The following is a 21929-nucleotide window of genomic DNA, read 5'->3' as shown; positions in this document are numbered from 1 at the left end:
AAAGGTATCAAATGGCTTACTGGCTGCATTTTCAGTGGTGTTTATCTGTGGTCATGCAGGTTATAACTCTGAATTTTTATTAGGAAAACTAAATTGAGAATTTATAATATTCCTGATTTAGTTTCACCAGCTGTGCCACAGCCATGGAAAATAACTGGAGAGGGTAAAAATCTAACTGAATAAGGGAGCAACAAACAAATGGCTTTTCCTTCATCCATACCTGCTTCGCATTTGCTGCTATAAGGTTTAGGGTTTCAGGTAGCGATTAGTAGTCTCCTAACTTACATATCATCACTTCAGTGATTTGTAATGTGTATTTTTAGGTTTCTCTTATAAAATAAGAATATGATTGTTAATTGATATTTAATCTTGGGGATCTTGAAAATGATTCTTTAAAATTGAGTCTTTTTTCTTCCTCTTTTACTCATTTATTGTAAATTTGACACGTCTCTTTTGAGCTCCAAATGTGTCAGACATTGATCCAGGGACAGACATGATACCTGTCCTCATAGAGCTCAGAGTCTGCAGGGGGAATGTGTTGTTAAACATTGCAGAGTATATAGAGCTTTTTAAAAGCCTCATTGAGATATAATTGACATGTAGCATTATATAAGTTTAAGGTATACAATGTGCTGATTTGATACACTATATATTGCAAAATGATTACCACAATGTTACTTAACACATCCCTCACCTATGTAAGGTAACTATGTAAGTTACCTTTTTTGTGTGTGTGTGATGAGAACTTCTAAGGTCTCTCTTAGCAACTTTTAGGTATGCAATACAGTATAGTTAACTGTAGTCACTATTCCATACATTAGGTCCCTAGAACTTTGAAGTATGAATCTTGAAATGACTCTAGCACCAAAATATTTGTAATTTCACTTTCATTTAAACAGTCACAATGAAATAATAGTATAAATTGTTCTGTTCAGAAATCAGACATGTTGAAGCTAATGAAAAATAACAGAACAGTTTATATTTAGAAGAAAATACTGAATTGTCAAAGGGATAGAGTAAAAATGCAAGAAGTCCATTGTAGATAGTTTAGTTGCAGAATGGCTAGCAAAGAGCACTGTGTGGAATTGCTCATTATAAACATTTCCCTCATTTTGTATAATGAGTTGCTGGTAAAACATGTACAAATTTGGGGAACTTTTGACTGATAAGACTAATTCTTGGATGTATTAGAAGTAGATAGCCCTTACAAATATTGCTTGTGTGTAAGAGTGTTGTAGCTATTAGTGTAAGTCTTACATATTTTATTTGTGGTTATTTGGCAGTTTGATTTGGCTGCTAGAGAGTAAGCCCCTACTCAGGCAATGGCCATGTCTGTTTAACTCACCATTTCACCCTTGTGTCTTGCACATTGCCCACCCTGTAGACTGGGATATGTTCCTTAAAGAAATATAGACATGTTTTATGCATGTAGAATTTACAGAGTTGTAAGTTAGCTAGTTGCAGAAGAAAAATATGTCCATGTTAAGTAAAAATTCTTTCCCAATCAAAAGTAGCCTTGTATTCTAGTTATTGCTATTAAGAAACCTCACGCCGTTGAGAAGCAATTAGACTGCTAGTAATACCAATGATCAGCTATACACACCTTCTGTAATGTTAATTCTTAACGATTATTATATGAACAACATTTTACAAATGAGGAAACTGAAGATTTGGGATATTAGGTCACTTTGTCCCTGACCCAGAGTTATTATTAAGTGGTGAAGCTGGCATACATTTACAACAGTTAAAAAATATAAGCCAACAGATATTGAGGTCATAATTATACATCAGGCACTGTAATGGTTTACATTTAATCTCAGTGACACCATGAGGGCTGCATGATTATCATTTCCATTTGATAAATGTGGAAAATGAGGCACCGAGAAGTTCAGTAATTTGTCAAGGGTGCATGGCTAGTCAGTGAGTGGTAGAGCCGGAGTGCTCGTTGTCTTATGAGTGTCCGTCCTCTTATACCGCCCCACCCGCATTTAGCACTGAGATAAAAGGAAGCATTGATTTATGACTGTGGAACTTTCATAGTTTAAAAATGTTATTTTCAGTATTAGTTTTTAAAAGTACAATAACATCTACTACACTCTGCTGATTATTAAAATGCCTCAGTTTTTAAAGACAATTGTAAAATGTACTTCTGAATGTAAATAGAGATTTGCTTAGTGGGTAGCAAATCAATTGGGTTCCTCAGAGGAATATTTGATTGTATTACTGCCATGAATGTAGTTTTTATATAATTTTATTAACAGTTATGTATTGACTAAATTAGTTTAATTTTTTCATTGTATGTGTTGCATTTTTTTCTTTTAATTTAGAAATAGTCTTTTTTTCTTTTTATTGTTCATGGGAACCCTGAGAAAGCCATCTATTCATAATTTAAATGCAGAATTAGACTTTGATAAATCATAATTTTATATTATTATTGATTACTGGACTGACATTTATATAGCTTAGTTTCCAGATATTGAATGTAACATAGTTTCATTTTTTAATTAAATTTATTGAGGTGACATTGGTTAATAAGTTTACATAGGCTTCAAGTGTACATTTCTATGGTGCATGAGTTGTATAGTGCACTGTGTGCCCGCCACCCACAGTCAAATCATCGTCCCTCACCATGTATTTGGCCCCCTTTACCCTTTACTACCCTTTCTACCCTCATCCTTCTGATAACCACCATGCTGTTGTCTGTGTCTGTGAGTTTGTTTTATATCCCATATAGGACTAAAATGATATGATTCTTGGCTTTTTCTTTTTCTTTCTTTTCTTTTCTTTTCTTTCTTTCTTTCTTTCTTTCTTTCTTTCTTTCTTTCTTTCTTATTTATTTATTTTAGAGAGAGGGGAAGGGAGGCAGAAGGTGAGGGAGAGAAGCATAAATGTGCAATAGAAATATCAATCAGTTGCATCTCACATGCCCTCAACTAGGGACCTGGCCTGCAACCCAGGCATGTGCCGTGACCGGAAATCAAACTAGTGACCTTTTGGTTTGTGGACAACACTCAACATAGTGAGCCATACCCACCAAGGCTCTGAGCTTTTTCTGACTGACTTATTTCGCTTAGCATAATATTTTCAATGTTCATTCATGTTGCAAATAGCAGTATTTTATCTTTTCTTATAGCTGAATAGTAGTCTATTGTATATATGTACCACATCTTTATCCAATCATCTATTGAAGGACACTGAGGTTGTTTCCATAGTTTCATTTTTAAAAGGGCTAATTTTTTCTTTAAAGTTGTGTTTTGGATTACTTTAGATGTAATTTTTAGCTACTTTTTGTATTTATGTATTTTTTCTTCTGACGTTCATATATTCCAGGAGAATATATTCCCACCTTATACATGGCATATGCTTACAATTTATTTTAAAAGAAATTTAAAGTTTTTGAAACTACTTGGGAATATTTTTTTTAATTAGGTGATAAACAGTAAGTTTAGCTGAGTCCAATTCAGCAAAATTAGGTAATTGTATGTACAATAAGGTATTGTATTTGGCGACATGAAAGATACAAAGATGAAAAAAACTTGAGCCTCTATCCTGGGCCTGAAAATCTGTTAGCTGACCCAGACAAACATATAAGTAACTACAGTGCAAATCAGGCTTTGATAAGTATTGTAGTAGAGACATCAAAAAGTGCAGTGGGAAATCAGGATAGAGACACTAATCCCAAGTGGGAGGATCAAGAAAGTTCTCATGGAGTAAGTAGGATCGAGTAGAGCTTAATTTATTGCTTTCGTTCATTCTAGAGTGTCTTCTGAAGATTGATGTCTATTTCCTTGAGCTTTTTAATTTTGTGCCCAGTTTGGATAAGCATGGCACAAATCCAGCAGGGAGGTCCAGATGAAAAAGAAAAGACCACAGCACTGAAAGGTACATACTTAATTTGTTTTTTTAGGATATTTTCATTGTGCCTGATGAAGGTATAGGAATATTTAGGTGACCTGCCATTTATTTCAATTCCAAAATAAAAATAGTACTTAATTATTAGTAATTATTTGTATCCCTCACAGTAATTTCTCAGTGTCTGAGAGATAGTATGTATTTAGTAAATAAACCATATAATAACATAATTTTACAGCCATAAGAATTCTTAATGCTGTTTCAAATCCAAGGCCATATAAATATGTGGTGAAACTGTAGATAGCGCCCTTATCATATTCTTGTTGATTGCAATGTCATAATAATTTAGGATAGTGATCTGCCTAATCCTGCATTTTATTTTTGTGGCGTTGGCCCTAGGGATGTTTTATGGGAGGCCCCTCACAAGGAATCTGCCTTAGACATTCTTTGAGAGTTTTTGAATTCTAGCCTTTTAAAAACCTGCTATGTAAAGTAATTTTACTCCTAAAAGAATATTCATCGTGGACCTGTAAGGTTTCTTTATCATCATATATTTCAACCATCTAAGGACTTGCCTAAGATCAGATTATCTAAGTACTTGTGCAAGATCGCACAGTTACTTTCTTTGGTGGTGGAAAAATTATCTTACGGGTATTCTGAAAGTTGAGATGCCAGCTGTGCCCCATGATAAAAAGTCTCTTTTACTTGATTTAGCACATAGTCTATCTGGTCTTCAGCATACTTTGTAGGAGAAACCCTGGCTGAATGTGTACCAGACTCCCTTAGCTATGCCCGCTTCTCTGAATCCCTAGCTACTTGTCCCACCCTCCTGTGCCAGGCTGGCTGATAAAGATATCTCAAGAATCTCTCTTTCTACCTTCTTGTATTCTTTTTCATGAAAGCCTAAAGCATATATGGATAAAGCAACCAGTTTCTTAGCTCAATTTGCCTCATCATGTCCCTGCTTTTAGAGCAAATGATCTATCCAAGGGATGGTGTGACTAGCCCTTACCTAAAAAAATGGAAAATGCCTAAGAGCATTGCTTTCTCCTCACAAATGTGACGTTTTGGATTAGGGTGGTAGTAGGAAGGATAATAAAGAATGGACAGATTCTGGGTATGTTTTGAAGGATGACTGGCTTCTTTCTCTCTCTTTTTCTCCTCTCCCCTCTCTTCCTCCTTTCCAATTTAATTTATTTATTTTTAGAGAGAGGGGAAGGGAGGAAGGAAGGAAGAGAGGGAGGGAAACATCAATGTGCAAGAGAAACATCTCCCAGCTGCTTCTCACATGCCCCCAGCTGGGGACCTGGCCCACAACCCAGGCATGTGCCCTGACTGGGAATCAAACCGGTGGCCTTTTGTCTCTGTCCACTGAGTCACATCCACCAGAGCTGACTGGCTTATTTCATTTAGCATAATGATCTCCAGGTATCCATGCTATCACAAAGGGTAAAATTTTCTTCTTTTTTATGACCAAGTAGTATTCCATTGTGTAAATGTATCATAATTGTTTTATCTGCTCATCTACTGAGGGACACTTGGGCTGCTTCCAAATCTGGGTGCTTGTAAATAACACTGCAGTGAACATAATGATGCTTATGTTCTTTCAAATTAGTGTTTAGTGATTCTTTGGATAATTCCCAGAAGTGGAATCACTGGGTCATAAGGCAGTTCCATTGTTAATTTTCTGAGGTATCTCCATACTTATCCCCGCCCATCTACATCCCCACCAACAGTGCAGATGTTTAAAAAAAAAAGCAAGTAAGATAACTTTGAAAGTTCTTGGATTCTTGGCTTAAATAACTCTAAGATAGGAGCTATCAACTAGATGAAGAAAACTGGGAAAAGCAATTTGTAGTGGTGGTTGTAGTGGAAAACAAGAGTTAGTTTTTAGATGTATTACATAGTAAACTGAGATGCCCCTTAAAAATGAAGGTAAAGAGAGGTTCAGTGTGGAATTTGGGAGAGCATTTGGGCTAGAAATAATAATTTGGGGAATCATTAGCATAGAATAATATTTAAAGTTATGGTCATAATTGAGATCCTCAGGGATGTCAATGTAGCCAGAAAAGAGAAGACTTCTGGATATTCAGCCCTGGGACATCCCAACTTTAAGGTCAGGAAGATAAGAAGGAACCAGCTAAACAGACTGAAAATGAATTTCTAGTAAGATAGGTTGAAAACTAGGAGCAAAGGTGAGATCCTGAACATCAAATGAAGATGAGAATGACTGATTTAATCATGATGATGAGTTAGGTTAGATGAGGACTGAGAATTTATTTTTGGATTTGGCAGTGTGGAGGTCACTGGTGATCATCACAAAAAGCTATTTCAGTGAGTTGTTGAAAATGAAAGCATATTGGAGAACTTGAGTAGAAACTAGGAAGAGAGGCACTGGAGACAGCTCTGAACAACCCTATGGAAGGTTTTACTGCACGCTTGTATGCTGCTGTGAATGATGAGTGCACTCAGAAAAATGGTTAATGTGCGAGAGAGGACAAGGAATGTCTGTTGTTTTCTATCCAAGTAGACATACTGGGTTTACATCTATATAGATTTTGAGCATCTTCAGCCTTATGTGATAATGTGAAAATTTGGTCTTTCAAATTGTTTCAATTTATACTTCCACAAGCAGTATATAATAGTTCAGATTGATTATCTGGATTTTGGAGGTAGTATGGTGACATTAGAAGAGTATGGGTAGGATTCCAAAGATGGAACTATCCGGATATAAACTCAGGTTTTTCTGCAAGTTGGTTAACTGAAACTTTTTCTTCATCACTGCAGTATGAACAAGAAGGCTTAGTACACATGAGCTTGTAATGATTAATGAAAAAGTCAAATTAGAAATATTAGAAAATAAAATAGCAAATGCATAGGAAAGTATATTTTAGGGCAAACTGGCAAACTAAATAAAACTTTATATCTAAAACGGTCGTATTACCAGTTTTTTTCTTCTACGGATTATGCCTAAGGTGTCCTAAGAACTCTTGGCCTAACCCTAGTTCATGAAGATTTCCTCCTGTGTTTTTAAAAGTTTTTTAGCTTTAGACTTTGCATTTAAAATAATCATTCATTTTGAGTAAATTTTTATATAAGATGTGAGACTTAGGTCAACGTGTATTTATTTTTTATTTTTTTTGCCTACTCATATCCAGTTGTGCCAGAACCATTGTAAAAAAACCTATCTTTCCACTCTTGAATTACTTTCTGACCTTAGTTGAAAAAGAATTTGGTATAATCAGGTGGGCTTGTTTTGTGACTCTTTTTTGTTCCATGGATCTTTTTGTCTCTTCTCTAGTACCACACTCTCTTGATTACTCTACTATATAGTAGGTTTTAAAATTGGGTAGAGTGATTTTTTCCATTTTATTTTTTCCCAAAATTGTTTAGCTATTCTGTATCCTTTGCCTTCTTATATATATTTTAGAGTAAGATGGTTTATATCTGCAAAAATTTTTTTACTTAGATTTGGATAAGAACTATTTTTAAATGTATAGACAAATGCGGGAAGAATTGATACCTATACTATATTTTTTTCTAATCCGTTAACATGGTATATCTCTCATTTATTTAGATCTTTGGTATTCTTTTTCAGCATTTGGTAATATTTCGCATTGTTGTTAGATGTACACTTAAGTTTTAGTTTTTTAGAGTGATTGTAAATTATGTTGTAATTTCAGCTACCACATGTTCACTGTTAGTTTATGGAAATACAATCAAGTTTTGTGTGTTGATATTACATCCTATGACTTTGCTGATGTCACTTATTAGTTCTCAGATTTCTTTTTGGTAGATTCCTTGGAATTTTCTTTGTAGACATGTCATTTACAAGTTAGACAGTATTATTTCTTCCTTTTTAATCTATGTTCCTTTTATTTCCTTTCTTGCTTTTTTTTTTTGCTGACTGGGTCTTCCAGTACTATGTTAAGTAAGAATAGTCATAGTGGACATTCTTTCTTTGTAGGCTAGTGGTGATAGTCATTTTTGACTCCTACTAAGACGGGTGACTGAGGAAAGAGGCTCACTGCTATTCATAAAATGGGTCACCCTATCCACTTGATTATTAAAATATTTTATTGAACCTTCACTTGGGAAACAAATATCTTCACATTTCTTGCCCATTCAGAGGGGTCTTTTCACATACCTCTTCTCCATATTTCCTTGTCACCAATTTTCCAGTTATGTTCATTCCAAGTCCCCGACCATCCAGCCAAACCATTGGCCACAGGGCATGAATCAACATATAATCACACATCTGGCCATATCTCTTTCCAGCAAACTGAACAGCCAGGTACACTGCCCTCAGTTCTGCTCAATGGGAGGATTTCCCTTTATAGCTGTCCTGCAGGGATGTCCCAGAAAGGGGCCCTCACGCTTCAGCTGTCCACCTTGAGTGGTGCTTGAATTTATTGCAAAACTATAACCAGACTTGAATTTGTATAGGAACTCAACTAATGGTAGGAACTCCCCATGAGGAGTTCATGGTGATAGATAAAAGGCAATACAGTAAGAGTGGAGACTATTTGGGCCACTGCTTCATTTAACTTACTTTTGCATTCAGAGCCTTTCCAGGCCTGATCACATATATACCACTTCCATTTGATGATGGAATGCTGTTGTATACACCTAACTTTATGACTTGGTGGGTCAGCTAACGCCCAGTTCATAATGGGCAGCTAAGATCACATGATAATCTGGTAGCCCATGATTAGACATTCAGTCTTTACAAAGACCTAGTAGCAGACTAACAGCTGTTTCTTAAAAGCAGAGTAGTTATCTGCAGTGGATGGCAGGGCTTTGCTCCAAAACCCTAAGGTCCTATGCTTTGCTTCTTCTAGAGGGGCTTGCCAAGGATTCCAAATGGCATCCCTATCTGCCACTGACAACATTGGATCTGGGGGATTATGTGGTTCAAGCAGCAGAAGAGCATGCAGGCCTGCAGAGATTTCCTTTATTCTGGGCACAGCTGAAAAGTAGTAACATAAATAAGATAAATAAGTGGGAGTAACATACCCAAATGAGGACTGTGTTGCCTCCAACATCCAAAGTGATGGCAATGTGCCCCCTCCAAGGCATTGTGCCTCTTTTTTGTTTGTAGGAAAGGCCAATTGCAGGAACTTATCCTTCATTTTTGCAGAGATTACTTGACACGACCCACATCATTGGACCCCTAGAAATTGCCCTGGAGTAGAAAGCCCCTGAATTTTTGTCAGATTTATTTCTCACCCCCTGACACGCAAATGTCTTGCCAATAAGACTAGCTTGCTGTTACTTCTTGCTTACTAGGTCCAGTCAGTATAATGTCACTAATGTATTGGATCACAGTGGTATCGTATTGAAGGGAAAGGTGATCAAGATCAAGCAAATTAAATTATGACTTAGGCGGGACAGTCAATATATCCCTGAGGTAGGACAGCAAAAGTGTGTCGCTGGCGTTGCCAGCTGAAAGCAAACTGCTTCTAGTGGGTTTTATTGACAGCAATGGAGAAAAAGGCATTTGCCAGATCAATGGCTGCATACCAGGTAACAGGGGATGTATTAATTTGCTCAAGCAATGAAATTACATCTAGTATAGCAGCTACATTTGAAGTCCCCACTGGGTTAAGCTTCATGATAATCCACTGTCATTCTCCAAGTTCTGGCATCTGTCCTTGTGACAGTTCAGGTAGGTGAATTGAATGGGGATGTGGTAGGAATCACAATCCCTCCACCCTTCAAGTCCTTGATGGCAGTAATCTCTGCAACCCCTGGAAGGCCATATTTCTTTCGGTGTACTGTTTTTTCTAAGGAAAGGCAGTTTTCAGGGCTTTTGCTTGGTCTTTATTACAATAGCCTTCATTCTACAGGTCAGGGAACCAAGGTGGGGATTTTGTTAAATAATGAATATATCATTATTTTAGTGATGCATTGTGGAACTGGGGGAGGAACCACCAAGTGGGTTCAGAAACCCACTGTGAGATGAATCTGAGCTAAAATTCCAGTGAACACCTGTTCTCCATAAACCCCACAGCCCGAAATGACTGACGAACCACAGTGACCTTTTGGGTTTTATGGAATCAGTTTCATTTTAGAGCCAGTGTCCACAAGTCTGAAAGTTCTGATTCTTTTTCTCCAATGATGTTACCCTGGCTAAAGACCATAAATCCCTTTGGGGAAGGATGGGAGAAAGCTTAACAGTATAAGTTTTGGAATGTACCTAGGTCACTTAAGAGGATTTGGCCTCCCCTTTTTCCAAGAGGTTCTGGATCTGTAAGCTTGCTTAAATCTGGGAATGATTGTGATTGTTTTTGATTCAGGTTTGACTTTTGTTCATTTAACCCAGAACTTTTCTGCTTCTGTGTATCAAGTAAGAATTTAGAAGGCTTCCTGTCTTCTAGAACAACATGCTCAACTAGCCATTGCCATAGGTCTGTGTGAATCAGGCTTCTGATTGCTGCTTTGACTCTGCTATCCATTACAGTAACCATACCCCTCTTGCCTTTGGTGGTAGAGTGCTCCCCCTTGGCTGCTGCCACCCTGGGAGCCAATTACTCCCATTGCATTTAGACTTCTTAATTCAGTGACGTTAGTTCCCACTGTAAGGTCCAGCGTGAGGGAAGAGCCATCACAGAACTCTTTAAAGATGCCAGAGTTCTCACAAATTTATTTCTCGTAGTAGTGGTGAAAGGTATGTCTTCTGGACCCTTTCAGGCTGGGAGAGTAGGTCTTCAATGACAAATCCACACTAGCATCCCTGTATCCCTGAATCTTTGAATTGCTTCCTCTGCATTAAACCAAAGCAAATTCACTCACTGTGAGCCACCTTTTGGTCTCTATTCCTGCCAGCCACCTGAACAGACCATCACAGCCCTTCCTAATTCCCAAAGCTACTATATTAAATACAGAATCTGTACTTGGTGAGCCTATATCATTAAATATGACATGATTGTTCCTTCCACTATTATTTCATACCCTTAATATCCATTCCTCTGCTTGTTCCCTGGATTTCTGTTTGTATACAATTTTGTTCTGTTGAGACCTTCAGTAGATCAGGTGAGGGTCTTCCATATGGGAGGAAGGCAATTTGCTTTACTCAGTCTACAGATTCAAATATTAATCCCATTCAGAAACACCTTCACAGACATACCCAGAATAATGTTTAACCAAATATGTGGGCACCTCATGATACAGTAAAGTTGACACATAAAATTAATCACCACACCATTCATCCTGGGTTGTTTTCACCTTTTGGCTATTGACTCACCATATGGTTTCTATGAACATGGGTGTACACATATCTGATGAGTCTCTGTTTCTAAATCTTTTGTGTATCAAATGGTATTTTTATCCAGTTACTTACGTATGCTTGGTTGAAGTTTAGAATTCAAGTTGCTGAATCACTAATCACCAGAGGCGTGAATTAGAAAAAGGAAAAAAAAAAAAACACTGCCACATTTTATGCTTGTTTAGGTTTTGTGGGTTTAGTTGTACTGTATTTTATAGGAATTGAAAGGATTTTCAATGTAAATGTTATATTATGCTTGAATTTTACCTAATGCAGTGCCTTTGGAACCCAGTCTGTGTGTGTAAAATACAGCAATATAACAGTGTTGCTTTCCTTTTATAAAACAGAAAAGTAATCTCTGACAGTTTGTTTCTACATGTTTCCTTAGTGCTAATGAAATAAAAAAAAAACCCCTATTATCTGGTTCTCTGTTGAAAGAGGAGTTTGAGGAATACCTATTTATTCAGTTGTTATTTTTATCATTTAAAGGAACATTTTGAGCAAAATAAAGCCATATTTCTATATTTATAACTTTATTCTTTACAAGGTAATGAACAGGGGGACAGAATATTTTAGGGTTGATATGGCACATAGAATAAGTGTGGTGATTTTAAAAGAACACTGAATTAGATATTGGGAAATACATTTATTTTACTAAGCCTACTTTACTAACAAGGTATACTTCTTGACAAGCCATTTTACTTCTTTGAGCTCATTTCTTTGTCTAAAAGACAGTGAAGATGATAACGTGTTACTATTTTATGGGGTTGTGATGATCAAATGAGGTAAAGTATGTGAAATCTTTGAAATGATATATAGATATTAGGTGTCATTTTATGATCTGACTTGACAGAAAGAGAATATGGCTATTAGACCTAATACATCTGCTTATATGTTGGTTGGTTTCTGTGTGTCTGATTACAAGATTTCTAGTTTTGAACTGCAGATGGTGGCTATAAAGTGAAGTAATCTTATTTTGCCAAAGAACCTCAAATCATTGGAAGGAGAGAAGTGGGAATATTGTAGCTTCTTCAAGCCAATTTTTGACATTAAAAATTTTCCATTTTACTGTTTTGTAAAGATTTACATGGTGTTCAGAACTTTACTAATGAATCAGAAATTTATCAGCATATATCGCCTTTTTAGCCCACTATGCATATTATGTGACATTTCCATCTTACCAAAAAGTTTAGAAAAGTCAGGATGGTGGAGGAGTGAATGGAAGTTACACTGACCTCCTCGCAGGATCAATCTGGAATTACAACTAAATTGTGGAGAAATCACCTGGAACATACAACTGAACAATAGCGAGCGACGAGCCTTATAATCTCGGACAGACAGAAGAATCACCTGTAGCACAACGTGACTAGTAAGGGGTGAGGTAGAGAGTCAAGAAGGTAGGCAGGGTGCCCACAGGTGGCAGCACCAGAGGGATATTGAAACAGCCAGTTGAATTCCTCTGAGAAGAGCGGGGCCAAAATCATAAGCAGGGATCTCCAATGTACAACGCAAGAGTCCAAAAAGTGCACAGATAATAACCAGGTGTGAAAAGCAGCAGGGTTGCTCTCTGTCAGAGACACGTGGCTGGAGATGCAAAGAGCTGTTGAAAAGGCCAAGCATAAATTTTTATGTGCAGGCACTTACCCTGGTCCACGACAAAGACTGGGACAGAGTAGGCTAGAGATGCCTGAGGAGAGGCTGCGGAAGAAGCCTTTAGGGAGAACAGGCAAGAGTCACTAACAGGATCCCAGTGCTAACTCCTCCACCATATGGCAGGAGCCATTGGTCTCAGGCAGACCTCTCCCCTGACCAGCAGCAGCGTGAGAGGACCCACTAACCCTGCCCTCAAGAGAGACTCTACCGCACCCTGTGGTGTCTAAACCTGACAGCTGAGTGCAGGGTGACTAGATTAACAACTGAAAGAGAGAGCCACAACAGTAGATACTTGGAAGTTTCGAACAGACTGCCTAAGGTCACTCAGGGTCAACATCTGACATCATCAGAAGCAGATGCAGAAAGTAAAAACATGGTAGTCTCCTACCATAGAAGTTCACATCACAAAGTCAGGAAATCAAGACGGATCAATTTAAGAAGCAGAAGCAAAAAAGAAGAGTCTCGCAAATGATGGGAAGACAAAAAAACACTCCCCAATTGAAGGGAAAGGAGGAATCCCCAGAAAGAGAACTGAAGGGAAAACAGGCAAGTAAACTATCAGATACTGTGTTCCAAACAACGGTTCTAAGGAAGCTCAATGAGCTCAGTGAGCTCAGACAGAACTACAAAAAACTACAGGGAAACTACGAGGAACTCACTGCAAACTACATCACCATGAAAAAGGACATAGAAACTATCAATAAGAGACAAGAGGAAATGAAGAATACAATTTCTGAATTGAAGAACACGGTAGAAGGAATCAAGAGCAGGCTAGATGAAGCAGAGGACTGAATCAGCGAGCTGGAGGATAAGGTAGAAAAAAGCTCCCAGAAAGAGCAAGAAAATGAAAGAAGACTCCAAAAGAATGAAGAGGCGTTTAGGGAAATGCAGGATAACCTGGAACATAAGGATATCCGTATAATAGGGATACCAGAAGAAGAAGAGGAGCAAGGGGTAGAGAACCTGTTTGAAAAAGTAATGATGGAAACTTCCCTCAGAGAGTTCCATTCAAGAGGAACCCAGTGAGGCCCACTCCAAGATACATCATAATTAGAAAGGCAAATATCAAAGATAAACAGAATCCTAAAGGCAGCAAGGGAGAAAGAAGTAGTAACATATCAGGGAGCCCCAATACAGCTAGCCGCTGACTTCTGAACAGAAACACTTTAAGACAGAAGGGAGTGGCAAGAAATATTCCAAGTAATGAAAAACAAAGGCCTGCAACCAAGACTGCTCTACCCAGCAAGGCTCTCAATTAAATTGGAAGGCAAAATAAGGAGTTTCCAAGACAAAAGGCCAAAAGAATACACCTCCACCAAACCAGTCTTGCAAACTATGGTAAACAGATTGCTTTAAAGAGATGCAGAAAAAAGAGTCTGTGAATACCCACTTCCTTTCACAGTCACCAATAGTTGATATTACCAATATTTTTTAACATATATTATCTGATCGTGACAAGGATGTGTTATCTCAGTTGTTCCTTTATTATTTGTTGAAACTAAACCTGTTTTTGTATATTTCTTGCACATTTCTATTACTTTTAAGAAGCTTTAAATGACTTTTTGATATCCTTTATCCATTTTTTGATTCAATGTTTGTAGAATTTTTTCCCTAAAAAAAACCCCCTGCCAAAAACTTAACCCTTTTTTAGAAGTGCTGCAAATACTTCCCTATTCTGTTACTTGTCCTTTAACTCTTTTTATATGTATATTACTGTACAGTCTTAACTGTTTAATGTAGTCATAGTGCCAATATTTCACTTTATAGCTTCTGGGTTTGGATATTTTCCTTCAGGGTAAGAAAAATATTAGTTTGTAGTTTCTCCTAAAACTCCTTAGATTCTACATACTGATTTGTAACTCACCTGAATATTTCTTGTATAATGTGTGAAATAGGGCTCTATATTTGTTTTATATCGAGTAATAGCGGTCCATGCACCTTATTTGTTGACTAAGCCTTATTTTCCCCATTGATTTGAAATATCGATTTGACCATATATTACATTGTTAGACAGGTATATAATTTGTCTCTAGAATGCTCCTTTTATTTCATTGATCTACTTGATTATTTCTGTGCTGGTGTCATGTTTTAATTGCTGAGGCTTTATAATGGTTTTAAATTTTTTAATATTTTATAATTAACTTTGACATTTAAAAAAATAAATAAAATCAATCTGCATTTAAAAAAAAAAGAAAGAGGGAACTCTGACCTTTTATGACAACATGGGTGGAGCTGTAGAATATCATGCTAAGTGAAATAAAGCCAATCAGTGAAAGACAAATACCATATGATCTCACCTGTAAGTGGAATCCATTCAACAAAATAAACTAATGAACAAAATAAACCGCAGGCATGGAAACATGGAGCAGACTGAAAGTGACCAGAGGGGATGGGGAGGGAGAACAATGGTGGAAAGAAGGGGAAGGGACTAGACAAAGAGCATTTATGAATGACCCATGGACATGAACAGCAGAGTGGGAATTGACTGTGAGAGCGGGGGTGGGGGGTGCAGTGGTTGGATGGGTTTAGCGGAGGGCAAAGGGGCAAAAATGGAAACAACTGTAATAGAATTAACAGGATTTTTTTAAAAAAGGTCTAACGACTTTTTATGTTTGCATGTTGAAGATAGTATTGTTTTGTGTGTAAATTGAGGTTTATTTGGTTTAGCAGTTTGAAGAGTGCCAATGATATTTTTTCTTTTAATTTTTTTTGCCTTATCTCTCTGTTACAGATAGACACTAGAAAATTGAGGTAGATTAATATTTTCTCAAGATATTTTGATGAGCCATAGAGATGTATTTGTTATATTCCTGTATGAAACAGAAATAAAGTGTTTCTTCTGAGATACTTCTTTTGTAGAAAAAGGGACTGGTTTGCTTTATCACATGTCCAAGGAGCTTTTTCTTATCAGGAACTTATGGTAGAATGAAAAATCTCCAAACTTAAACTTTTTTTTTTTTTTACAAAAACATCTTTTGGAACTGAATAAATTTGAAATTTATATTTTTATTTTTCTGAGTTTCTATATTACTCTATGAAGACTTATAGTGAGCGTTTTTGCCTCACAAATAATATGAGCCAAAACATATCATTAAATGCTTGCTGATGGACTGATTCTAGGGCTGGGGAGGGAAAACATAAGATAAACTTGGAGCATTTTATAATAGCAGAAAGTCAGGAATGTTAAAAAAACTAGAAGATGAAAGCATGTCAAAGAGATACGAGACCCAGCTGAGTTTACAGTGGCCAACATTATAACAATGTGAGAAACAAAGTAAATGATGTAGTATTGGACTGTAACCCAAAGTATAAAATAAATATCTATATAAATAAATGATTGACTAAATACGTAAGTGGAGGAAGAGAGACAAAGCTTCCATACAAAAGATTACAAGTAATATTTGTAGTTGTCCTCTACTCCAGGAGATAGAACATAGTAATTCCTTCCCCTCCCTTTTTGAGAGTGGACTAGACTTAGTCACTTACAAGAATACTACGCAGCAGAAAGAAAAAAAGAACTACTAAACATCGCTACAGCATGGATGGAACTGGAGAGCATCATGCTAAGCGAAATAAGCCAGGGGGCGAAAGACAAATACCATATGATCTCACCTATAAGCGGAACCTAACCAACAATGCAAAGATGCAAGGAAAATATGACCAGCAACACTGAAAGGAAAAGAAATCAACAGAGACAAGAGGGAAGTGGGGGGGCCTGGGAAAGGGAAGGGAAGGGGAAAGTCAAGGAACATATAGCAAGGACTCATGGACAAAACCAAAGGGGAAGAGCTGAGGGAGGGAAGGAGGGAGGGGGCAAGGGAAGGAGGTGGGGGGAGGCAGAGACAAATGTATTTAAAAAGTAAATAAATTTAAAAAAAAAAATATGTCCTGAAAAAAAAAAAAGAATAGATTGTGGAAAGGGAAAAATAGTAACTTTATCATGAAGTCCGGCAAACACTGTCTTTACCAACTTATGAAAATTTATATCCCACTGATGTGATGCAAAGGGTGGTTCATTCTGTGATATTCTTTCTAAAAACTTATAGCCTTAGTCTAATCACACACACACAAAGCCAGACAAATTTAAATTGTGGGTCATTCTACTAAACACCTGATTAGTACTCCTCAAAACAGTCAAGATCATAGAAAAAGAAGCAAAGACCAGAGGAGACTGGGGAGGCATGACAACTATATACAATGTAGTATACCAGTTGGAATCCCAAAACAGAAGATGGACATTATGGAAAAACTGATGAATAATAATATCTGGGCTTAGTTAATAGTAATGTACCAACATTTATTTCTTCATTTTTACAGCTATACCATTGTAATGTAGGATGTCAGCAATAAGGGAAACTGAAGGATATACATATACTGTTTGTAATATCTTTCAACTTTTCATTAAGTCTAAAATAAAATAAAATCCAAAATAAAGTGTTCATTGAAAATATTGTTGACAAATATTTTGATCACATAGAATCAAATAATGTGAAAAATAAAATTTGCTTTATGTTAACCAGTTTATTCAGTTATCATTTTCTAATATTGTAATCTTCCCTGAAGTGAAAAAGTTGTATTGCTACTAGATTTATAAATATCCTTATCTATAAATAGTATTATTTAGATTTAAAATTTAGTGACCTTTTAAAAGTCGTATTAATATCTGAAACTTGTAAAACAATAAAAGGAGGTTAATAAAGTACAGTTAATTGCATATTTTGAAGGGAGGAAGTTAATAATTTACTATAATGGTACATAGGACATGATTTGTGATTGTTTTGAAAATCATAATTTTGAAAGTGCTTATGTTATGTTGATATTGTACTTCATTATAATATAGAACTCTGGGAACCTAAAAATTTAATACCATTGTCAGTATGGCAACATAAAAGTAATGTAATAGAACAAAAGAATACTTAAAATAATTTAAAATATAATCCTTAATAACTATGAAAATGAATATAAGTAAGTTTCTTACCATTTTTTACAGATTTATTATCTAGGATAGATTTGGATGAACTAATGAAAAAAGATGAACCACCTCTTGATTTTCCTGATACCTTGGAAGGATTTGAATATGCTTTTAATGAAAGTAAGTGGTGTATGTTACACACAGTATTTATTTAACAATATTAATAGAATCATAGGACAGATGTTATTTGCTACTATTATGTGCCAGCAAGAATGTTTTATGTATTTCTTTTGAGAAATAATGTCTAATCCTTTAATGGTGAAATTTCTCACTTTATTAAAAGAAGCAACTTATAATTTCCCATAAATTGTCATGTCACTTACCCAATAGATATGAATTAGGTTCAGTTTAGGTATTTATTTCAACCTTGAGCATTCAACTCTCTGGTATGCAACTGGAATTTCCAATTATATAGACATATGCTACTGTGTTACCTGTTCTTTTGAATGAAGTCACTGACAATGATTATCTGTGATGATATTTTAAGCATAATACTCAATTTTCTATGATATTTTTCAGGAGACATCCTTATTTTAAAATTTATTCAATTCTGAATAAAATAAAGTTTGCACTTGGGATTTAGAAATACAGACCAAAGATTGCAAGGATATTTCTGGAACAAAGAATTATGATTCATTGGCTTAATAACACACATACTTTAAGGGTAATGATATTACACACTGGGTAGCATTTGAGTTTTAACTTTCTAGTTATTGCTCTACATCGACTAAATTGGTGATCTGTCATCACTGTGTTAATGGGTATCCTTTTACCATATCAGTTATACTAGAATATGAAATGAGTTTAAGTAGAAGGTACTGGAAACTTTGATCTCTTTTAGGATATTATTTTTCATGCCTTTTAAATAAAGGCTATCTTATGCCAAAATATGTATGAGTAGTAATATTTCAGGTTTTTTAAAGTTGTTTATATTTTAATTAACAGAATCAAATGAGCACTGAGAGTAACATTGCCTGTGCTCCTTTGAAATGATTACTATATAGATTTTTTTCCAGAGCAAGAATGGGGGATGTGTTGGTAGTGTGAGTAAATCATAGAACTATGTTTGCTTTATGGATATAGTACATCAGTTTCCATTGTAGTCTATCTTTCATCTTCCTTGAACATTTCATAAAGTGAGCAGAAAATAAAGGAGCAATACACTTTTATCCTTACCTTTCTTATCTGATACACTCACATACACATGTGTGCACTCACACGTACATCTTGGCATACGTTTGTACACCCTTGCATGCACATGCATGTGCCCTTTCATGTACACACCCCAAATGCACATGCAGCCTTGCACATAGCCACCATTTATTTTTTAAATATCGTGTACACTGCGTTGCATAAATATAGACTAACTGAAACAAAGATGCTTGCATTCCAAGGAAAGAATGTTATTTTTTTAAAGATTTTATTTATTTTTTTAGAGAGACGGGAAGGGAGGGAGGGAGGGAGAAGAACATCAACATGTGGTTGTCTCTCCTGCGCCCCCTACTGGGGACCTGACCTACAACCCAAGCATGTGCCCTGACTGGGAATCGAACTGGCAATTCCCTGCTCTGCAAGCTGGCACTCAGTCCACTGAGCCACACCAGCCCTGGCAAGAGAATGTCATTTTTAAGGATCTTATTTTTAGCATGATAGAATTCACCTTTGAATTTGGGGTTAATGGTGAATACTTTTTCAAAGATGGGAAGATTTGAAAATGGTAAACTCGGTCTCAATATTAAATCTCTAAAAGAATAAGTCTAACTTAATATCTTTGGGGGCTTCTTTTTCAGTTTTATAAGGGCAAAGCTCTTAAGAAAGCTTCAAAATGAAACTTTAATTACCTGATTGAGGAAGCTTCTAGATTTTTTAAAGTATTTTAAAGAACTTACTTGGGTAAAAGTAAAATTAGGGTACAAAAGTTCACTCTAATAAAAAGGAAAGACTCTTTTTACCTGAATGAGACTGATACTTGTTCTTTCAAATCACTGTGCCTGTTTAAATACTCCTTGGGTTTTAAATGTCTGTTTAGCCATTCTCCAGTTGTAATTGTATAAGACCCAGCTCAAATATCCTTGCTTTGGAATATGAAGAAACTAAATGTTTTCCCCCTTTTGCTTTTATCCACACTCCCTAGACCCTAGTGCAGTATTATGAGGAAGCACACCTTCTTATCACCAAAAAATGATTGTTTGTAAACCTTTTGAGTTTGAATCTTGTATTTCATGATATCTGATATTTATTAAATTCTCACTATAGGAAATATCCTATATGCTTTCAATTGGTTGATTCGTATAGGTCAGTGATTGCCTATTTTGGTTCCTAGACTCCACCATGAATCTGATAAAATATATGTATTAATATACACTTCCCAGAATAATGCTTGTTTGTGTACACATTTAAAACTTTACAGCTGATTTTAGGGAACTCTAAGCTACAGTGTCCCACATCAGACCTTTGATAGTTGCGGGAGAGAGTTTCAAACCCTCAGAAAATTCCAAATTTGCAAATACCATAAATGACCTAGATGACTTTTCTGGATAAGAATGCTCTCTTCCTTTGTCTCTTTACCCTCTTTTCACTTTTCACACTAATGCTAGTAGCTGGCTGTTTTGGTGGAGCCTGTTTTTTCCTAAAGAATCAAAAAAATCTTTCTCACTTTATGATAATTATGTCCAAAGTGAGTAGAGCATTAAAATAAATAAATAAAACTTTCTTTGCAACGTAGATACAAGTGGTCTGTTTATTTTACTTACTAGCTAGGTAAGTCAGTTTTCTTTCACACATTAGTCTTACAGAAAATAAATTTCACATTTCTGTTACACCTTACCGTATGTCATGTACCTTGAAGATTGCTCTAAAATCTTAATTGTTAGATTTGCAGGTGCTGTGAATCTACTGTATTGATATGTTATGTGGGAATATACCTTTTCTAGAAAGAATAACATATACACCTTTTAATTTTTATGATATCCAATATAAAAGAGCGTGATAATGATCCAATAAATATCTCATGTTGAGAATACTAAAAAAGATCTTTATGATAAAAGATTAACCTTTATTTTGTATATTAAAAATACCCACACTTTATATGTGATAAAATTGATTCATAAAAACAGTGAAGTAGTTTTACTTGGAGCACTATATTTCTGGATTCAGTTTTAGCACCATAATTTTCAAGTTTTTTCTCTACTTCTGCATCCCCCCATTGGATAATAATCATATATTAATTCCATTCATCTTGATCATATTCCTCTTCTGCTTCTGAACCCTTTCCTGTGCCTCACTGCTCATTAGGACAAAATCCAAACCCAATAGTTTGGGCCTTCAACTGTTTGATCCCAAGAGGTCTCCCAGAGTTAAATTTTATTTGGCTCAATACATTTTTTTCTGTTCTGTTAAACTGAGTTGTTCCCTGTTATTTATCTTTGCTGTCCGTTTTTCGTTATGTTGTTTATATTGCTGGGTGGTGGGCAATTAAAGCAATCCTCCTCTGGCCTATTTCCCTCCTGATTACCAGAGGAATACTCCTAGGGAAAAGAAGATGACGGGTGGCCTTGTCTTTTGTCTTTCGTAAACATGCTGATAATTTAATCTTTTAGTGAATATAGATTAATGTTTACTATGAGGAAGAGTCCTTATCCACGGAAAACTTTCAGCAGGATGGCTCTTTTGGCATTGATCATGATAAACAAACCTATAATCTGTGGATATGTGAGGCATATTTCTCTGAAGACTACTGCATAGGCAGTACCACTAGTTCTCCGACACATAAAATGGAAGTACATTGTAACCAAAATGCTCACCAATGTGTAACCTGTATGACTCAGTTACAGAGCTCACCAGCTGTGGACCAGAGAGTGCTGTCTAGTGAGAGGAAAGGACCTGGGAAGAAATTTCCAGGCTCTTGCAGATCTTTCCCTGTTTTGTCTGTGCCTCTTGATTATTTATGCCCTTGAAATTATTAGTATAATTATTCATTATCAGTTAAAGCTCTGGATTGAATGAGTCTGACTTGTTAATCCAAGCCAGCACTGGCTCACTGCCTATCTCCACTTTCTGTTTGAAATTCTACCCAAATTTTCAAGCGTAGTTGAGAAGTCTCACCAAAATCTTCTGAACCTGTTCTGGCCTGATGGGATCCTTTAAATGAATCCAGACTCATTTTAGACTTTATTGTCTACATGA

At 36.1% G+C, this 21929-nt stretch overlaps 1 protein-coding gene across 5 annotated transcripts in view; it reads left to right on the top strand.

Annotated features, from left to right (window-relative positions):
* Window positions 1-21929, top strand: part of ARB2A (ARB2 cotranscriptional regulator A) — a 418904-nt gene that overhangs the window by 22688 nt on the left and 374287 nt on the right. For 4 of the 5 annotated variants that reach the window (XM_054578600.1, XM_054578603.1, XM_054578599.1 and 1 more), the window contains exons 2-3: window positions 3759-3882; window positions 17763-17864. In XM_054578600.1, the coding sequence (XP_054434575.1) occupies window positions 3777-3882; window positions 17763-17864 (208 nt within the window). In that variant the 5' untranslated portion in view covers window positions 3759-3776. The remainder of the gene's footprint in view (window positions 1-3758; window positions 3883-17762; window positions 17865-21929) is intronic. The other variant, XM_054578602.1, reaches the window with a different exon arrangement.

The sequence above is a fragment of the Pteronotus mesoamericanus genome, unplaced genomic scaffold (assembly GCF_021234165.1).
Source record: "Pteronotus mesoamericanus isolate MK-2021 breed Mesoamerican mustached bat unplaced genomic scaffold, CSHL_Meso_final contig_50, whole genome shotgun sequence".
Taxonomy (NCBI): domain Eukaryota; kingdom Metazoa; phylum Chordata; class Mammalia; order Chiroptera; family Mormoopidae; genus Pteronotus; species Pteronotus mesoamericanus.
This window is presented reverse-complemented; position numbering and strand designations above follow the sequence as displayed.